General features: G+C 41.7%; 2 protein-coding genes, 1 long non-coding RNA gene and 2 other non-coding genes across 5 annotated transcripts in view; 2 read left to right on the forward strand and 3 right to left on the reverse strand.

The window, feature by feature from the left end:
- Nucleotides 1-3,574, forward strand: part of LOC115594771 (uncharacterized) — a 5,340-nt gene extending 1,766 nt beyond the window's left edge. Inside the window, exons 2-3 of the long non-coding RNA XR_003986550.1 lie at nucleotides 3,007-3,290; nucleotides 3,465-3,574. This is a non-coding gene — a long non-coding RNA (uncharacterized LOC115594771). The remainder of the gene's footprint in view (nucleotides 1-3,006; nucleotides 3,291-3,464) is intronic.
- Nucleotides 1-3,633, reverse strand: part of LOC115594768 (arachidonate 15-lipoxygenase B) — a 7,869-nt gene extending 4,236 nt beyond the window's left edge. The window contains exons 1-8 of the mRNA XM_030439017.1: nucleotides 3,457-3,633; nucleotides 2,991-3,246; nucleotides 2,810-2,891; nucleotides 1,727-1,816; nucleotides 1,527-1,642; nucleotides 1,210-1,382; nucleotides 979-1,122; nucleotides 570-773 (exon numbers count right to left, since the gene is read on the reverse strand). Of these exons, the coding sequence (XP_030294877.1) occupies nucleotides 570-773; nucleotides 979-1,122; nucleotides 1,210-1,382; nucleotides 1,527-1,642; nucleotides 1,727-1,816; nucleotides 2,810-2,891; nucleotides 2,991-3,246; nucleotides 3,457-3,612 (1,221 nt within the window). The 5' untranslated portion in view covers nucleotides 3,613-3,633. The remainder of the gene's footprint in view (nucleotides 1-569; nucleotides 774-978; nucleotides 1,123-1,209; nucleotides 1,383-1,526; nucleotides 1,643-1,726; nucleotides 1,817-2,809; nucleotides 2,892-2,990; nucleotides 3,247-3,456) is intronic.
- Nucleotides 3,634-7,251: 3,618 nt separating this feature from the next.
- On the forward strand, nucleotides 7,252-7,324 carry trnav-uac (transfer RNA valine (anticodon UAC)). The gene has a single exon. It is a non-coding gene; the product is annotated as a tRNA-Val (tRNA).
- Nucleotides 7,325-7,872: 548 nt separating this feature from the next.
- trnaa-cgc (transfer RNA alanine (anticodon CGC)) lies at nucleotides 7,873-7,944 on the reverse strand. The gene has a single exon. It is a non-coding gene; the product is annotated as a tRNA-Ala (tRNA).
- Nucleotides 7,945-8,725: 781 nt separating this feature from the next.
- On the reverse strand, nucleotides 8,726-17,482 carry LOC115593525 (NACHT, LRR and PYD domains-containing protein 12-like). Its single transcript, XM_030437059.1, is given in 12 exon segments — nucleotides 8,726-9,854; nucleotides 10,421-10,467; nucleotides 10,580-10,753; nucleotides 11,013-11,180; nucleotides 11,799-11,972; nucleotides 12,132-12,305; nucleotides 12,599-12,772; nucleotides 12,862-14,108; nucleotides 14,110-14,663; nucleotides 16,111-16,339; nucleotides 16,562-16,637; nucleotides 17,436-17,482. Coding segments are annotated over 11 exon segments (3,504 nt in total). The 5' UTR covers nucleotides 16,565-16,637; nucleotides 17,436-17,482; the 3' UTR covers nucleotides 8,726-9,294.
- Between the last annotated feature and the right edge of the window lie 1,223 nt (nucleotides 17,483-18,705).

The raw sequence follows: 18,705 nt of genomic DNA on the forward strand, positions 1-18,705 counted from the left end.
GCATTTCTAACCTGCACTCGGTAATCGTCGCGTCGGGACTTCCCCGACCCGGAAGCTGATGGAGGAGAGTTGAAATCTGTTTTTAGCTTCCCAATAGAAATCCAGCTAAGCTAGCGGAGGTTAGATGCCCCGGACTATGTGCTGAGACCCTATTTGTACTGTTGCTGAAGTTTGGTGCTGTTCTGAGCATTATTTGTGGCTTTTTGGTGGCGGTTTATATTTGGATCCATTTACTGCAGTGTATTGTTGTCGTGCGGTCGTTTCTGAGGTTGATAAAACTCCGTAAATTAGCGGTCTGCTAACTTGATCTCTGGAGAGGGAGTCTAACACAGTTTCACAGTGATTTACACCATGGATTAAACTTACACCGGAATATCCCTTTAAAGGGAAACTCCACTAGTTTATCACATAAAAGTGTGTTTACAGGTGTTTGGGAGCAGTACGCTGTGTGTCATCTCATAAACTGCCTCAAGTGATGTCACTCAGTGGCTACGTTGCATTGTGGGTAATGTAGGCAGCAGGTTTCGGAAGCTTTGACTGTCAGAAATGAAGCAGGTGTGTTTGTGAACCTGGTGCAGCGGGTGGACCTCAGGCAGGTGTCTCAGCGTGGCCACACAGATCAGCTCCCCCATCATGTGAGTCCTCAGGTAGTGCGAGGCCAACTGGTGACAGTGGAAGTCGGAGCTGTGGACCCAAATCTTCGCCAGCAGCCAATCACAGCCGTTGTCAGAGGGCAGGAAGACCGGGTTCTGAGGACCGGGCGTCTGCTGCAACTGGAGGAGAAAACCATTGTTGACATTTGGGATCATGTGAGAACACAACTCAACAACGAACAGGACAAAGTTGTTTTTGGATATTTTAACAGGTACAACAATTTATACGTATTATACCTTTAACATGTTTGAGTTTGGAAATAATAAAATCTGATTAAAGGTTCACTGTGATCTGTAAAAATCACCTGTGTCACCTGGGGCTCACCTGGATGGCGATGGGGAGCAGCTGTCCCTGCTGGTTCAGGTGCAGGAGGCACAGCGGAGCCGACAGGTACGTCTGCTTCCCGTTGACCACGTTGGCCATGATGCCGTCCAAAACCTCGTAGTCCAACAGGTACACGGTCCCCTTCTGTCGAATCAGACAGCATCGAGTGGAGCTGCTGAAATAACAACAAATCTTTACCAACAGCTGGAGGTCAGGTGACCACACACTCACCTGTAGCTCCAGCTCGAGGGAGGAGCCTTCAGGCAGGAAGGGGCGGAGCATGTCAGAGGTGACGGCCAGGTTTGGAGGCAGGAGGCGGGTCTGACGCAGCAGCAGAGGGTTGCAGCCGTTCAGACACTGGTAGCCGAAATACCAATCCTCCGCCCAGTGAGCGTGAACGAACCCTGAGAGAGAAGAACCTGAAGTCACTCCGTGTTGCACTGTGGGTAATGTAGGCAGCAGGTTGTTTTAAAAGGAAGAAGAAAGTGTGGGATAAAAAAAGTGATATCTGGTTTGGAGTTCAACAGTGTTTTAGGACTGTTTCTCACGGGCGGTGTTGTTCTGGTGTCCGCTGTGGGTGAAAAACGTCTCCAGCTCGCTGAAACTCTTCCAGGCCTCCGCTCGGCCGTCGAAGCCTCTCAGGTAGTGCAGGTTCGGAGCTGGACTGATGACAAACAAACAAACATCTCCTTTATGTTTCTGTCCTGATCTCTTCTTATGTCTTCAGTCATAAACTGTGTGTCTTCACCTCTTGTGCGTGTAGCTGAGGTTCGGCCCGAGTTCAGTCACACTTTTCACGTCGAGACAGAACGGAGCGCCATCGACGAACTTACACCATCTGGAAGAAACACACAGTGAGGATGGACACATCTACATATTTATATAAAGAGGTGACAGAAGTGTGCAGCAGGTATAGAGAAAACAAAATACACATGCAGGTGTTCAGATGTCTGTTCTGGACATTCATGCAAATTAACAAATATTAAATTACATCGCTCTATTTCCAATTAAGTCAAAAACTGGGGAAGTTTCATGATGATATCAGTAAGTTTAAAACGTTCCCTATGTTCACCCGTTAGCTCCTCTCGGGTGTAGTTCCTTCTGTGACCTCTAGGTGTCACCGTCACTATTTATATCGTTGTTACTCTACGTGCAGTTTGCTTTGTGCATTTTTTCTTCTATACCAACGAGGCTTTGCGAGTCAGAACCTTCGTTTCAAGCCCCAAAGAAAAGCACCAGCCGTCATGTGAGATATAAATTGATCCATCTGCTCCGATAAAATTTGTAAAGTCTCGATGAGCTCTTCTGAATAAATAGATAATTGTATCCACATTCAAGTTAGCCGGGCGCGAAACCAAAAGTTAGCCGGCTCCATCGGTGGAAGTCTCTTCTCTCTTTCACGGGACTGAACGGGCCCTCGTCCTCCAACACTGAGTCCAGAACTAATGCATGTGTTTGCTTTGTTTCCACACAAACGTAGCTCCGCCTCTGATCCAGGAAATGTGAATAAAAGCACGTTTCCATCCACTATAATTATTCCATTATTAGGACGGAGGTTTGTGAAGATAAACATTGTCGCTTATTCTCCAGTCGGCTTTTCGTCAAATGTTTTTATGACATTTTAGACTGATCAGATGTTTTGGTGTTTCCTTTCTTCACTTTCACGCTCAAACTGAGAATGATCATAAAAGCAGGTGGACACATACAGACAGTAGACATGGCAGCAGTAGTGAATGCAGCGGGCCGGCCCGGTTCAAACTCTCAGAACTTTATTCTCATGTAGACCTGGACATTTCTATCGATACCTGTAGATGTCTGTTCTCTGGTTTACCTGATGAGCTTCTGCTGATTTTGCAGCTGTTTGAGTCGCTGCTGCTTCAGTTTCTCGTCCGTCTCGTCCTTCAGCAGACACACTGCAGGAGGAGAAATAAAGAATTCAATTGAAGAAACATTTATAGAAAGAAGTGTAAAGGTCCAGTGTGCAGGATCTCGTTCTGATAAACTCGTCTTACACTTTCCGCTCCGCAGCTCCACGTCGCCGTCTGCTGTCCGCAGCCACCTGTCACACAAGAACACCTGAACCTCTGGACCCTCTGGTTCCGTCCCACCACGCCCACCCTCCTCGGCCCGTCCGTCTTCCACTTCACGGACCTCCACCCGGCTGCAGTGCCAGTCCAGATTGGGGTATCCGGTCCGAGCCTCCAGATGCAGCCGGATCAGGACCAGACCACCGAGTGGCTCATTGGCCCGGACCAGAACCGGACACACCTGTCAGGACAGAGTGCTGGTTTTGGAGCTTTCAGACAGCAAGGGTGAGGACATCAATTTTTAAAATTTAAAAAATGTTCCCAAAGTCATTAAAGAACCTTGAAACTATATATTTGGGTCCAGTCATTATTCAGGATGATCCTTATTCAATTTAACAGACTCTAACTCGTCTCTAACGGTTCTGTTTGTGTAAAACCTGATGAAACTCACCGATCCAGGCAGGAGATGATGGTCGCCCTCGTTCACGCTGATGGGCGGAGTCTCCCCCTGCGAGCCAATCAGATTGAGCCACAGGCGGTTGTAGGTTCCACAGGTGGGACCAGGTGAGGTGTGGACGGTCACCTCAAACTCCTGACAGGAGGCCATGGTGTCGGACGGGGCGGTGACGCAGCTGGAGAGGACAGACTGCAGCTTCAGTGACAGTCCAGTCTGGACTTTAGTCTTGTGGCCGTCGCCATCTTGGTTTTTTGGGAGGCACAGGTGACCATTTTTGGACAAGGGGGAGGAGCTAAGGAGGATCTGCTGATGTAATCTGACTGACCCTGTTTTATCATCTGTAATACTCTGAATGGGAACATAATTAATACATGAACGTCGTAGCTCATAACTCAAGTGAGACGTGGGCTCATTTTCTCATAAGCTTACATTTAACATAATGTAAAAAAAAAACCTGAAAATGTTATTTTTCTTACCTAAAATAAAATTTGAATGTAGTTATTGTGAACTTTAGGTGTCAGCATCATGTTTTATTCTTCAGCACACATCAGTGTCTGATATCAAATATTATCTGAAGTCATTTTCTGGTGATAAACGTACTCACACATGAAGAGCCACAGCAGATGTTGGTTATTCACATATTTACATGTAGAGCTGAACGTGTTTGTTTCCTCGGCAGCTGATTCACAGCTCATTTGTTTATGTCACTGATATTTGACTTGGAAATGAGCGACAGCGACCGTTAGCGTGGGCGTCTACAGGTGACATTTCACATCTGTCAACCTGGCAGAGAAACACTCATTCATCCTGCAGGTCACTTCCTCCTTTCTCTGGTTCATGACGAGGACACTTCCTGTTCAGTGTTTGACTTCAACTCACAGCAGAGTAATTAATTAAAATATCCCAACAAGATATAACAAGAAGCTTTTTGTCCATTTTAGTTGTGATGGGAACATAAACAACGCACAGTAGCTGTTCAGAGAGACTGAGACAGACTTTATTTCACAGTACTGAGTGTAAATTTTGAGAACAGCTCAATTCAAACCATAAACATTAATTTATTTCCTTTTTATTGTTGGAAACTTTAATTCTTGTAGATTTTTATGGACAAATTTCAGCCTCAGATGTTTTTCTTCATCTGACTGAAACTCTGCAGGTTGAGATTCGTCTCTGTTTTCCTTTAATGAAAGTTTTTTCAGTTTTTTTTTTTTTTTGTTCTTTACACTGATCGATAACAGGTTCAGCTCTTTTTCTGGATATATTGATCAGCCACATCACTGATAAAAGATTTGATAATAAAGGCATTTGTTTAACTCTGTGTGTGTGTCCACTTTTTCTGTATTATTTTAATGACTTCTACAAGAAAAACAAAGACATGTAACACCTGATGTCACCGTTTAAAAGACAGTTTAAGATCTCAGGTGTGGGTTCAATATTTTGGGGGTCTGATCAGAAGTCGTTCTGATGACCTGATGTTCGTTGATCTGCAGGTCAGGCTGCTGTGACCTTTGACCTTTCATCAGTGTCATCTACACTTCCAAAATTATACCCTGGATACAATGTTACACTTCAATTAAAACATTATATGTAAATAACATTTTAACATTATATTTAATATTCCTGTGACTGATGTAAGTTTACGGAAGCGCATTGCATTCACTGGATAAAAAAAAAATTAGACACCTTATCTCGTAATTATGAGAAAAGATCTCGTAATTATGAGATAATACTTTTACAGTAAATACTCCCGGTAATAAACTGAAGGTATCACGAAGGTATCCGGATTTCAAATTAAAGGACGACATGAGAAAAAACAACAACAAAACATTGTTTCCATAAGTAGTTCAAGATTCATAAACTGTTGGATTTAGCACTTCCTAGACTACTTGCATGAATAATATGAAGTACTTTTACTGTGTACTTTTCGAGTAATTCTGTGTCAAAATCCTTAACAGAGAAAAAGAATAAGGACATTTCGCCCAACTTTTATGTGTTATTAAAAAACTTATTTTCTATTAGTAGACCAAGATTCATATACTGCTGAACTAAGTACTCCCTATTGTGTAACTATAATTAAGTACTTCTACTGTGTACTATTTAAGTAACCCTCTGACAAAATCCTTATCCTCGTATGCTTCATGGGTCTGACTGAGAGACTGCAGTCTGACCCACACAGTCACCACCAGCCGCTCATCAGAGCGGCTTCAGTACGATTACTGTAAATGTTATTCACAATCAACGACGCACCTTTCCTTATCTCATAATTACTAGATCTGTTCTCATAATTACGAGATCCTGATCTCGTAATTACGAGATCTTTTCTCATAATTACGAGATTTTTTTCTCATAATTACGAGATCCTGATCTCGTAATTACGAGATCTTTTCTCGTAATTACGAGATCTTTTCTTGTAATTACGAGATAAGGTGTCTAATTTTTTTTTTATCCAGTGAATGCAATGCGCTTCCGTATAAGTTGATGTTGAAGTCATATTAAAGATGTAAGAAAATGAGAGTAGGGACTAAGAGAGGATGGTCTGCAGAGGTTAAAGGTCATGATCAGGATTAAGTGGATTAATACAAACAATCAACAGACAGACAGACAGACAGACAGAAAGGTAAGCTTACCTGCAGTGCGACACCTCCTCTCTCTGCTGCAGGTGTGTTGAATGGCAGCTGCAGGTTTGTGCACATCTCTCTCTCTTTTTGAGGCCCCGCCCACTGCAACACCTCCACTTCCTGCTGGTTGAACCTGAACACCTGAGTACATCCTGTCAGAGACTGTCAAAATAAAACATTATGGAAACATTAATATGTTAACATTTGAACAGGATAAGATCATATGATGCACCATCGTCATCTGATCCTTTACTTCTGGCACTAGACAACTTTTTTTGCTCTGTAGAATAATTTTTTTAAGAAATTATTTGGTGACGTAAAAACGTCATGAATACGACCTCAAGTACTGTCTGTGCAGTAAAATGTCACCTGTGGCTGATTTCCGATTCTATGTGACATTATTACTGTAGATTGTTGACACAGTTACATTAATGTTAAAGCAACATTTCCTGCTGTTGCTGCTCCAGGTGGCGCCAGTGAGCTGATTGACATCATTTACATTTACATTCAGGGCATTTAGCAGATGTTTTGTCCAAATCCACTTACAATAATTGATTCTACTTATTTACTTACTAAATAAGTTATTGAGTCCAGGTGCTGCGTGAACCCAAGTCTGAACATTGCAGTAATTGAGTAAACTTATTTATTAATTATTATTATTATTATTAATCTTTATTACTTATGTACATTTTTGTTCCTAAACAAACAAAACAACTTAAGAGTAGTTGATATTAAAACAGACAATTCTAATGACGTGTTCGAACAGGAGTGTGAAGAAGTGTGACATAAATAGGTAATATACACACACGTATACAAACATAACATATATATCTAATTCATAATCCTATATGTCCCACAAAATAAAACAGAATGTATCAACCATTACCTCATGTGTTATAGCTGATATATTGATTTCTTTTGTTTTCTATAAACATGTAGCCTACTATTTCCATAATTAATCATATATGTTATAATGTTTTAAGTATGTATTCATCAGCATCCACTTACTTACTTACATACACAATTTGCTTTCTGGAAACAAAAAAACAAAAACAAACAAACAAACAAAAAGATAGATGTCCACTCCGGACACAGAGCAAGAAGAACCGGTACCGGTGAAGTACCAACACATTGCGTTTAAAATCCAGTTTGGAAACCGATGTGGACAGCTGGTTCCATAGTGTAGCGGTTATCACGTCTGCTTTACACGCAGAAGGTCCTGGGTTCGAGCCCCAGTGGAACCATGAATTTTTGACAATCCTGCATTCTTTATTTGATCCCGAAGGAGGAAATCTGTTCCTTACGATCTTCATACAGAATAACGGCCTGATTGTGGGAGCAGCTCGATGTTACTTCTTTTCTTACCAAATACACGATAAGATCATTTTAGACAAGATAACAAAAGATAAAGCTTTACTTATCCCCCCGTAGAACAAGGGAGATATTCAGGCTCATATAACTATCGCCATATTGCCACAGTACCAAACTAAATATCAGAATGTCGTTTTTATCTTTAAACGAACAGAGTAATGTGGATTTACGATTTCCGGTTTGATCACTGACCTTCAAAATAAAAGCGGCTGAAGTTGAACCGGTTAAGATTCATAAACCATAATCCGGTATTTTATAATGTACTGCTGTGTTTCATCAACAACCTTTTATCATTATGATATCCGGGTCAGGGTGGCGGAAAGTTGCTAACCAATACAACCAATACCAATGACCGATACAGAAATTAAATTGTCATGTTTCGTATTTCGTTATGTGATCAGTGAACATGAACAGTAAAAAGTGGAGATGCCGGGGATTGAACCCGGGGCCTCATACATGCGAAGCATGCGCTCTACCACTGAGCTACATCCCCACACGGTGCACCACAAGGGGCAGGAATGCGGCTTTATACGAAATGGCGGCCAGTGGAGAGAAACGGTGCTGTTGAAATGTATATTTTAAATTGTTGTAGATTCTTTCAGCGTGGATTTTACAAAAAAAAATACATGTCATTCTAATTTTATTCGCTTTTGGCTTAAAAAAAAATAGAAACAAACGATGTATAACGTGGAGTTTTGGTAAACACCCAGGCATTTGTGTTTTTCCACCATCTCTATGTCCAAACACTGGATGTTTAATGGTGTGATCTTCGGTGGCTTCCTCTGGAGGTTGATCTCCATCTCCTTTGTTTAACTGGTGTTTATATGCAGGTGGCTGCATTCACACCAGTTAACAAAGTCGTTGATGACCCCCCTATATTCCTGTTCGTTCCCCTCAGACACACATCCAACAATGGCCATATCACCAGAGAGCCACACAGGAAGTTTTCCACAGGACAGGACCTCTCTCCAGAGTCAGGCTCAGGTTGAAGATGTGCGTGACCACTACAGAGCTGTTCTGCACAGTCCTTTAACACTCTGGAGCTAATGCCATCAGGGCCTGTGGCTTTCTTACGTCTTGATGTTCCTCATTTCCATTCTCACATGGTCAGTTGTCAAGGAGAGGGGGTTGATGGGAGTTAGGGAGTGGTGGAAGACTGGGAGGACTGGGGGATGGAGTGAAGTCATGGAAGAGGTGTGTCGAAGAAGAAGACAAGTCGGGGGGGAGCAGGGGTTGTACCTGTGAGGTGTTAAGGGGGGTCAGGATGGTGGTGGTCTACGCCTGTTCTCACAGGTTCAATGAACAATCGCCAAAATGCTGCCAGAAAAACTGTTTATTCACACGAGCCAATATTAATGATGGCAGTTCAGTTTTGACCTTTAACAATACTGTATGATGTACCTGGTATGCATAGAATAAAAATATATCTAAAGTGTGGTTAATGCAATATACCAAATGCCTGTGCTACGATAATCCAACAGAGTTCACCATTGTTAATCTGGCAGTAGACAAGTTTCCTGCTCCAGTTTATCATTATGAAGTAAATGATTGCAGAATGAAATGGACCAAAAGAATAATGAAACTATCTGTTTAAATTGTTTACCTATAAACCTCGCTATCACTATACAGATCTGTCTTCCATCAGGGCTGATTGAATAAACTCGTGTTTCATCCTGTGTTGCTGTTATTTGTGGCTCTGAGGAAAACAGAAAAGATCAAGCTGTCTTTACAACAGTGGTGACAACAACACTACCAACTGGAAACACAAGAGGGAAAAGTTGTCTGTTGCCACTTCAATGAAATGAAACCTTGTTAGCAGTCAGCCATACGACAGTTTGTGTCCTCAAGGTGACTCTTTGTCTTCCATTTTTAGCAGAGAGACTGAGGAACCAAAGAATCCAAACCCAAATCTAAACCCGGGGTAAAGAGGTTCAGTAACTGTGGTGTAGAAGGTGTGGAGGTGGATCAGACTGTCAGAGGAGACTCTGTAGAAGGAGAGAGTGCCAGCAGGACAGTCCACATATACTGCTACTCTGTTAGAGGTGGAGGAAGGGTCGGAGCAAACCGCTGTTCTTCTGTCATCGTGCCATGCAAAGTAATTATCATCAGAGCAGTACAGACTCCAGGACGTATCATCCCCTCCCAGCCTGCAGTCCACACCCTGCCCTCTCCTTCTGATTCCTCTGTACGTCAAACCGACGTAGATCGCTCCTTTCCTCTCCACTTCCCAGTAACAGCGACCAGTCAGAGGACTTCTACACAGCAGCTGGAACCAGCAGTCAAACCTCTCTGGGCGATCAGCACACTTGCGCGCCTCGGCCACAACTGTCGCTTTTCTTTTGTCACTGGACAGATGAAGCTTTCTGTGTGCTGTGGTTGGGTCCAGCCTCAAATCACAGGCATCTAAAGAGGACAAAACAACAGGATTTAATTTTAAAATGACAAAACTCAATGCATTATGTAATGAGTCTGCAATTTCTGATTTTTTTTTTAATACATTTTCAAAAAGTTTGCTGGAAAGAACTATGTAATGGTAGACATTTTAAGGGGGAAAAAAAGACAGTCTTCAATTGGTAAATATATAAAATAATTACAGTTAACTGCTTGCATAGCCTAAAGAGTCACAGAAGGATGAACACGTAAAACCTGAAGGTGACAAGCACTGAATTCAACATTAATGAAAAGTTTACAATATTGAGTGAATTAAGTTTTTTTTAAGGAAATGTGTTTGTTCAAAATAAATAGAAATGAATTATGTAATTATTTGGGTGAAACGTTCAAAATTCTCCCCCGAAAAATTTAGAAAAGTTGGGCACCAATAATAAGGCATAACCAAAGAAGTCTGTAATATTTGGTCGTTGCGAAGGCACAGAGGCCAAATATTCTGCAGTTATAGTTCTTTCAAATATTCTTTGAATGTCAGTGCTTGAGATTCATATCAAACTAGCAACAAACTAAAACAAACTTACACTTCCTCAGACCTGGTTTCAACCTCTGGACTCCACCATGGTCCAACCTGTGAGGAGGTCACATCATCAGTGAAACTAAGTTACTCTCTTTCAATGGTTGTTTTGGTCCATATTATGATGAAGTCATATGTCCCCACTACTAAAGCATGTTAGTTGTACCTGAGAGTGTCCAGTCTCCAGTGAGGGTCCTCCAGTCCACTGGACAGCAGCTTCACTCCTGCGTCCCCTGGATGATTGTAGCTCAGGTCCAGCTCTCTCAGATGGGAGGGGTTGTATCTCAGAGCTGAGGCCAGAGAAGTACAGCCTTCTTCTGTGACTAGACAGCCTGATAGCCTGGAGACACACACAGAGTAAAGAATAAAAACTTGGCTGCACCTGAAACTGACAAAACAAAATATATCTACATCGTCAATTCCATTGAATTAACCTATTACACCATGTAATTTCACCATTTAAAATGCAATGTGCAAAAACTTTTCAATGCTTCATCCTTGCCAATCCTACACAGATTTAGTGTTCATTTACAGACAGTACTCTGTATGTGAGTAGGGATTTGAATGGTGATGTGTTGAACACTTTAATGAGTCCTGACCTGAGAATTTCCAGAAGACAGTGTGGACTCTTCAGTTCACCAGACAGCCATTTTACTCCTGAATCCTGCAGATCGTTGTTGCTCAGGTCCAGCTCTCTCAGAGTAGAGAAGCTGAGAATGGATGATAACTCCTCACAGCCTTTCTCTGTAAGACTGGTTTGATTCAACCTAATAAAATATTAATAATACATACTAATTAGGGCGGGGGGGGGGGGGGAGCGGTGGGCTCTCTGCATCTGCCATGTGTTTGGCTTGCAAATAATATTTGAGACGTACTTCAGTGGTAACTCTTTTCATGTCGACTGTACGTGCAGATAACTTTTGTACTATCGACCAAACCATCTGGCAGTGTTTTGAAAGTGAATTTGCCGTTCATAAGTCCTTTCTCCATTTCCTTTCACTTTGGCTTTTCAGTCCAACGTGTTTTTCCCGAATGCCAACCCTGCTTCTTCTTCTTCTGATTCCCTTTCTTATTCTTCTGCCGCCCTCTGGATCAAGACTACAGGTGCCATCGACGGCCGTAAATCAAACAATGTGCGTTTGTTTATTTTTTTAAAATACTGAGCGTTAATCGCGCGTTTAAAAAATTAACGGTGTTAAGAGGATGTTGCGTTAACGAGTTATTAACGCGTTAACTTTGACAGCCCTAATAATAATATATGTTGTGTTCAGCTTTTCACTGTCAGAAAACAGGAAGTGGGATGTCTGAATCATGAACATTAGATGTCACCTTTATAAACCCCACTCCAGAACTGTTTTTGGATGTCTGTGAATAATGAATCTTACCTGAGATTCACAAGCCTACAGTGTGGACTTTCCAGTCCAGCCAAGAGCAACTTCAATCCTGAATCTTGAAGGTCATTGCTACTCAGGTCCAGCACTTTCAAACTAGAGGACTTAGAGCTGAGAACTGAGGCCAGAGCTTCACAGCTCTTGGCTGACAGATTACAGATGCTGAGCCTGGATCAGTAATGGGGAAAACACAGATCAAGTTTAATGTTTTCAATTTAAGGACAGACAGAAGACCTGAGTTTAGGATTTCCAAAATGAAACCGAGTTTGTTATTTCTGAATAAGCTGGAGATGTAACAACTGAAACATTGAAATTTGAATATTCGACCTTAGCCTTTCCAGTTTACAGCGTGGATTTTTCAGTCCAGCAATGAGCAGCATGACTCCTGAATCCCGTAAATTGTTGTCACTCAGGTCCAGCTCTCTCAGAGAAGAAGACTCTGAGCTGAGAACAGAAGTGAGCTCCTGGCAGTAGTCCTCTGTGAGGCCAGTTTGGCATAACCTGATAAAATGAGAAGAATTATTTTGCATTTTAGGCAAACAAAGCTAAAACCCTATAGCCCCAATAGTGCCCCCTAGTAGTTGCAGAGTCTCTTCAACCCTAGATAAAACCAACAACTTAAAAGCTAAAGGCGGCACAGTTATGTACATTATTTGTTACCAGAAACACCCCAGCAGTTCCAATGAAATGAATTGATTTTTCCGCATTATTTTACAGTCTTGGATGCTGGTGTAATTAGGTCTTTAGGCCTTTGCTCTAGTGTACCATAAAGAGCATGCGTGACTTAATTTCACCTTAGAGCTTCCAGCCTACAGTTTGGACTCTTCAGTCCAGTGGACAACATCTTCAATCCTGAATCCTGCAGGTTGTTGTTACCAAGGTCCAGCTCTCGCAGACTAGAGGACTGGGCTCTGAGAACTAAGGACAGAGCTTCACAGCTTTTCTCTGATAGCTTACAGGCATTCAACCTGGTAAATCAAAATAAGCAAATAACAATTAACATCTGTATATCTGTATGTATTTGAAGTATATTGAATCATTCAATTCGTGGACCTACAGAGATTTATTAGAAGCTTTGACCACTGGCAGCAGCTTCAGAAGAGCCTCCTCTGAGGCAGAGTATTTCTTCAGGTCAAACGCATCCAGATCTTTCTCTGATGACAGTAAGATGAAGACTAGAGCTGACCACTGAGCAGGGGAGAGTTTATCTGTTTGAAGACTTCCTGAACGCAGACACAGTTGGATCTCCTTCTCTAGGGAATGGTCCTTCAGCTCATTCAGACAGTGAAACAGATTGATACTTCTCTCCGGACAAGGATTCTCCCGGATTTTCTTCTTGATGTACCAGACTGTGCCCTGAGAGGAAGGTGAGTAACATTGTGTTTGAGTGAGCAGGTCTCGAATGAGAACCTGATTGGTCTGCAAGGACAGGCCTATGAAAAAGCGGAGGAACAAGTCTAGGTGTCCATTTGGACTCTGTAAGGCCTGGTCCACAGCACTGTTGTGGAAACGTTTTACTGCAGATAAATCTGTCGTTGGTGTCGAATTCTGGCAAGTTGGCTGCTCCTCTGTCAGGAGATCAACTCCATCGTTGATGAATGTCAGATGGACATGAAGGGCAGCTAGAAATTCCTGAATGCTCAGGTGGACGAAGCAGAACACCTTGTCCTGGTACAGTCCTCTCTCCTCCTGAAAGATCTGTGTGAACAGTCCTGAGTACACTGAGGCTTCTCTGATATCGATGCCACACTCTGTCAGATCTGATTCATAGAAGATCAGGTTTCCTTTCTGCAGCTGCTCAAAAGCCAGTTTTCCAAGAGATTCAATCATCTCCCTGCTCTCAGGAGTCCAGTGTGGATCTGTCTCAGCTCCCTTATGGTACTTGACATTCTTCACTTTGGACTGAATCACCAGAAAGTGGATGTACATCTCAGTCAGGGTCTTGGGCAGCTCTCCTCCCTCTCTGGTCTTCAACACATCCTCCAGAACTGTAGCAGTGATCCAGCAGAAGACTGGGATGTGGCACATGATGTGGAGGCTTCGTGATATCTTGATGTGGGAGATGATGCTGCTGGCCTGCTCCTCATCTCTGAATCTCTTCCTGAAGTACTCCTCCTTCTGTGGGTCAGTGAACCCTCTGACCTCTGTCACCATGTCAACACACTCAGGAGGGATCTGATTGGCTGCTGCAGGTCGTGTTGTTATCCAGAGGCGAGCAGAGGGAAGCAGGTTTCCCCTGATGAGGTTTGTCAGCAGCACATCCACTGAGGTGGACTCTCTAACATTAGTCAGGATCTCAGTAGTTGTGGAAGTCCAGAGGAAGTCGACACTCATCCAGACCATCAAAGATGAACACAACCTGGAACTCTTCAAACCTGTAGATTCCTGCTTCTTTGGTTTCGTTAAAGAAACGATGGACAAGTTCCACCAAGCTGAACTTTTTCTCTTTCAGCACATTCAGCTCTCTGAAAGTGAATGGAAATGTGAACTGTATATCCTGGTTGGCTTTGTCCTCAGCCCAGTCCAGAGTGAACTTCTGTGTTAACACTGTTTTTCCAATGCCAGCCACACCTTTTGTCAGCACTGTTCTGATTGGTTCAAATCTCCCAGGTGAAGGCTTAAAGATATCTTCACATCTGATCATACCTTCTGGCCTCGATGGTTTTCCGGATGTGATTTCAATCTGTCTGACCTCATGTTCATCATTGATCTCTCCAGTCCCTCCCTCTGTGATATAGAGCTCAGTGTAGATCTGATTCAGATAGGTTGGGTTTCCTGCTTTAGCAACTCCCTCAAACAAACACGTGAACTTCCTCTGTAGATTGGATTTGAGTTTGCACTGGCAGGAGGCAGGGGTTTCTGAAAGAACATAAAACGAATAATACAACTGAGTGGAAGGTGCAGGAAATGTAAAATACAAGATTCATACTAGTCAAGTGAAACTGAGATTGAGAGTAGCTGTTGGTCTGACTCTTTTGTTTAGGTGTCCCATGCCAATTCTTCATGGTATGCCTCTCTTGTTTCAGTGTCATATACTGACTTCTTCATGGTTTGCCAGTCTTGATGGTATACCATTCTTGTTTTATTGCTGTACATAGACTCTTTCATCTGACACCTCTCTTGTTCAGTGTCCTATGTAAATTAATTAGGGTATATCCCAGAGGAAACGAAAATTGGAAAAGAGATCTCAGTAGTGTATCATTCATTTCTCCTAGACAACTATGAGATCTATGTGAGACCAAAGTGAGGCTGTGGCTGATTTCTCCTGTTTCTCAATTGTTTCTCCTGAGAAACAGGTGCAGAAAATCTCAACTTGGGCTCCCTGTAAGTTTCAAAGGAGATCTCATCAAGCTCTCAATGAAGTTTAGGAATGTCTCCTCAGTGCTGGAAAGGAGCTAGGTTTAAGCAGTAAAGTCTCAAGTCTCAACTATTGCTCCTAAGGAATTTTAGGAGAAACAAATGAGAAATGTTTAAGACCAAAAAAGACTACAACGAGACTGAAATGAGAACTCTCATTGAGCTCCTTTACGGCTCCATAGCCATAAAGGAGCAAGCTTTGAGCAATAAAATTTTCCTCTGGGTACCTCTCTGACGTAAGTGTCATATGCTGATTCCTTCATGGTTTGCCATTTTTGATGGCATGCCACTCTTGTTGAAGTGTCATATGCTAATTCTTAACATCAAGTCAACTTTTTCATGATAACCAAGGTATGCCTCACATGTCACAGTGCAATATGCTAATTCTTTCATGGTTTACCACTATTGATGGTATACCACTCTTGGTTTGTGGCTATACATAGACTCATTCATGGAACACCACTCTTGTTCAGTGTCAAATGTAAATTCTTTAGGGTATGCCTCTCTTGCTTCAGTGTCATATACTGATTCCTTAATGGTGTGCGACTCTTGATGGTATACCACTCTCACTTTATGATAATTTTTCTAGTCTTTCATGATACACCACTCTTGTCCCATGCCAATTATTTAGGGTATGCCTCACTTGTTTCAGTGTCATGTACTGACTTCTTCATGGTTTGCCAGTCTTGATGGTATACCACTCTTGTTTTATTGCTATACGTAGACTATTTCATGTGACACCTCTCTTGTTCAGTGTCCTTTGCAAATTCTTTAGGGTATACCTCTCTTACGTAAGTGTCATATGCTGATTCCTTCATGGTTTGCCCTTATTGATGGCATGCCACTCCTGTTGAAGTATCATATGTGAATTCTTAGCATCATGTCGACTTTGTCATGCTACACCACTCTTGTTTAGTGTCCAAGCCAATTTCTCCTAAAATACTCTTACTTTTCTGCAGACAGTCAGCCATCTCCTCCTGCTTCATTCTCCTCAGAAAATCCAGTGTGATCTTCAAAAACGCCTCTCTGCTGCTACTCCTCTCCTCCTCATCCTCCTTGTCCAACTCCTCCTCATTCTCCTTCTGCCTACCAAAGTACTCTTGGTAATCTGGTCCCAGGACCCTCTTAAATCTCTTCAGCTCAGTCTTTACAAAACAGATGATGTTCTCTTCAAGTAGCTGGAAAAAAAAACTATGCTGATCAATCATCATTAATAATAAAATAATGGAACATATTGTCAAATCTGTGCATGGACTGACACTCGGTCTATCAATCACTGGTCTAAAATGTCATTATTTTAGCACATTACATTATCACTACTTTCCATAAAGAGTATTGTGAACAGAATATTTGCTTGTATTCCTCCTTTTTAGAAGATAAACTATTGAACATCCACACACCATAAAAATGGAGTCTATGTCTGTCTGATGCTGAGAAGAGCAACCAATGGGACCCTTTGATGTTTCCCAATCAAGTCTGTGGAGAAAACACAACATGCTTGAAAAAAAACTGTGGATACAGAATCACTACATGCCTGAGTGGAAAAGATATCTCATAACTCTGGAAATTGTCACATAACTGGTTCAAAAACATAATTTTATCCATGTGATAAAGCACTGTGTTGGCCAGTCAACAGTTTACTTACTTACTATTAGTAGAATATTTCCTTCTTTAGATCAATTTTGTGAGTAAATATAAAAAGTTTGTAGATTTACATGTCATTTGTCACAGTATAGTTTTATAGTGAAGGATGTAACTATGGCACACTTGTTTGGTAGTCTGATGTAGAGCCGCCACAGATTATTATCATTATTAACACAGATTATTATTATTATTAGTATTATTATTATTATTATTATTATTATATGCAGATCAGTTTTTAATCCAAAAACCTGGTAAATTATCTGTCTATGATGAGGTGTTGTGTTTTGTTTAAGCTGAAAGTTGTGACGTGATTTGGACAGCACCAGTGACTAGTCCTGTCCTGCACACAAACAGGACCAAGTCATCATCATTATATTCCCAGTTTAAATTCTTACATTTACATTTAGGGCATTACGCTTTTGTCCAAAGCGATTTACAGTCATTCATAGATACATACACACACTGATGGTGGTGGCTGCCATGCAAGGTGCCGACCAGCACATCAGAAACAGTTTGGCGTTCAGTATCTTGCCCAAGGACACTTCAACATGCAGACCATGGGAATCAAACCATCAACCTTCCGATAACAAGACAATGGCTCTACCCCTGAGACAGAGCTGCCAGTCTTACCCTCTATCAACAGTATGTGTCCACCACTGAAATCAATAGGGTGAAACATCGACCGGTCACTCTTTATGGACACACAGCTGGGTGAGTCGAGTCTCTGCTGGTCGATCCTGATATAGGCACAGAACAGAAGAACAACAGATCAAGCCCACATCAAAACATACGGGAATGTGAACCCACAACTTCACACTGGACTTCCTGGATCATATCATATCATATCGTCTCCCTGCTAGTCCTCACCAACAGTCTTTAGTCTTAACACCTGGTAATTAACACGACTATCAAATGTGTTGTGGAGAACATTTTTTCACTACACTCCAGCACAAAAGCAGGAGATGATCGTTATCATTATCATTGTCATCATCATTAAAATCCCATTTTAAATTTTTACCCTTCATCAACAAAATGATGTTCGTCTTTGAAATCAATAGGTTGAAACATCGATCCGTCACTCTTCATGGACACACAGTCAGGAACAGGAGAGTTTGGTCTCTGCTGTCGGATCCTGATAGAACCACTGAATGAAAAATAGGACATTTAATTCACTCTTTCTCTAACAAATACCTGCGTTCTGCTTTTGATTGATTCTCTTCAGCCGGAAACACTTAAATCCCAGTGTGTTTGCAGCAGAAGTGAAATCACAGAGGATTTAGCTCCCTACATTTTGAAATGATAGTTATATAATTATTGTTTAATTATTCTTTGAGCTGGTTGTTTTACAATTTGTGACCCATGAATAATTTTAAATAACTATAATGTTTATTATCATAGCATTTTTGTTACTTGCTGACTCACATATCCTGCACACAGTTTCTCTTCATGGGGACAAAGCTGGGCTCAGGTTCAGGTTCTGGTTCTGGTTTAGGAGAGTCTGATCTCTCCTGTTCTGATCTTTTAGACAGAGAAGAGGAAGAACATCAAGACAGGAAATTACAAAGATTTGATTACTTTTGGTTTTAAACTTTTGTTTTTGTTTCGTGACAGTGCTGTGGTTACGCTCTAGTTTTTACAAAAACACTCAGTACATGTACAAATGTAGAAAACCTGGCCACGACACCTGAACACCGACCTCTGATAGTCAGGCAGAAACACATAAACTAAACATGATATCAAATTTTTGTACACAGGTTTGATGTGGAAATTCAGCTGCCACCACTGCAACTAACATTATTAAAGAATAAATCCTGAGTTCACTCACCTCTCCATGTTGCTGCCACGCAAACTGTAGCTGAAAGTGAAAGCAAAACATAGATGATGAAACACAGACAGCCCC

Source organism: Sparus aurata, chromosome 13 (assembly GCF_900880675.1).
Source record: "Sparus aurata chromosome 13, fSpaAur1.1, whole genome shotgun sequence".
NCBI classification, from domain to species: Eukaryota; Metazoa; Chordata; class Actinopteri; order Spariformes; family Sparidae; genus Sparus; species Sparus aurata.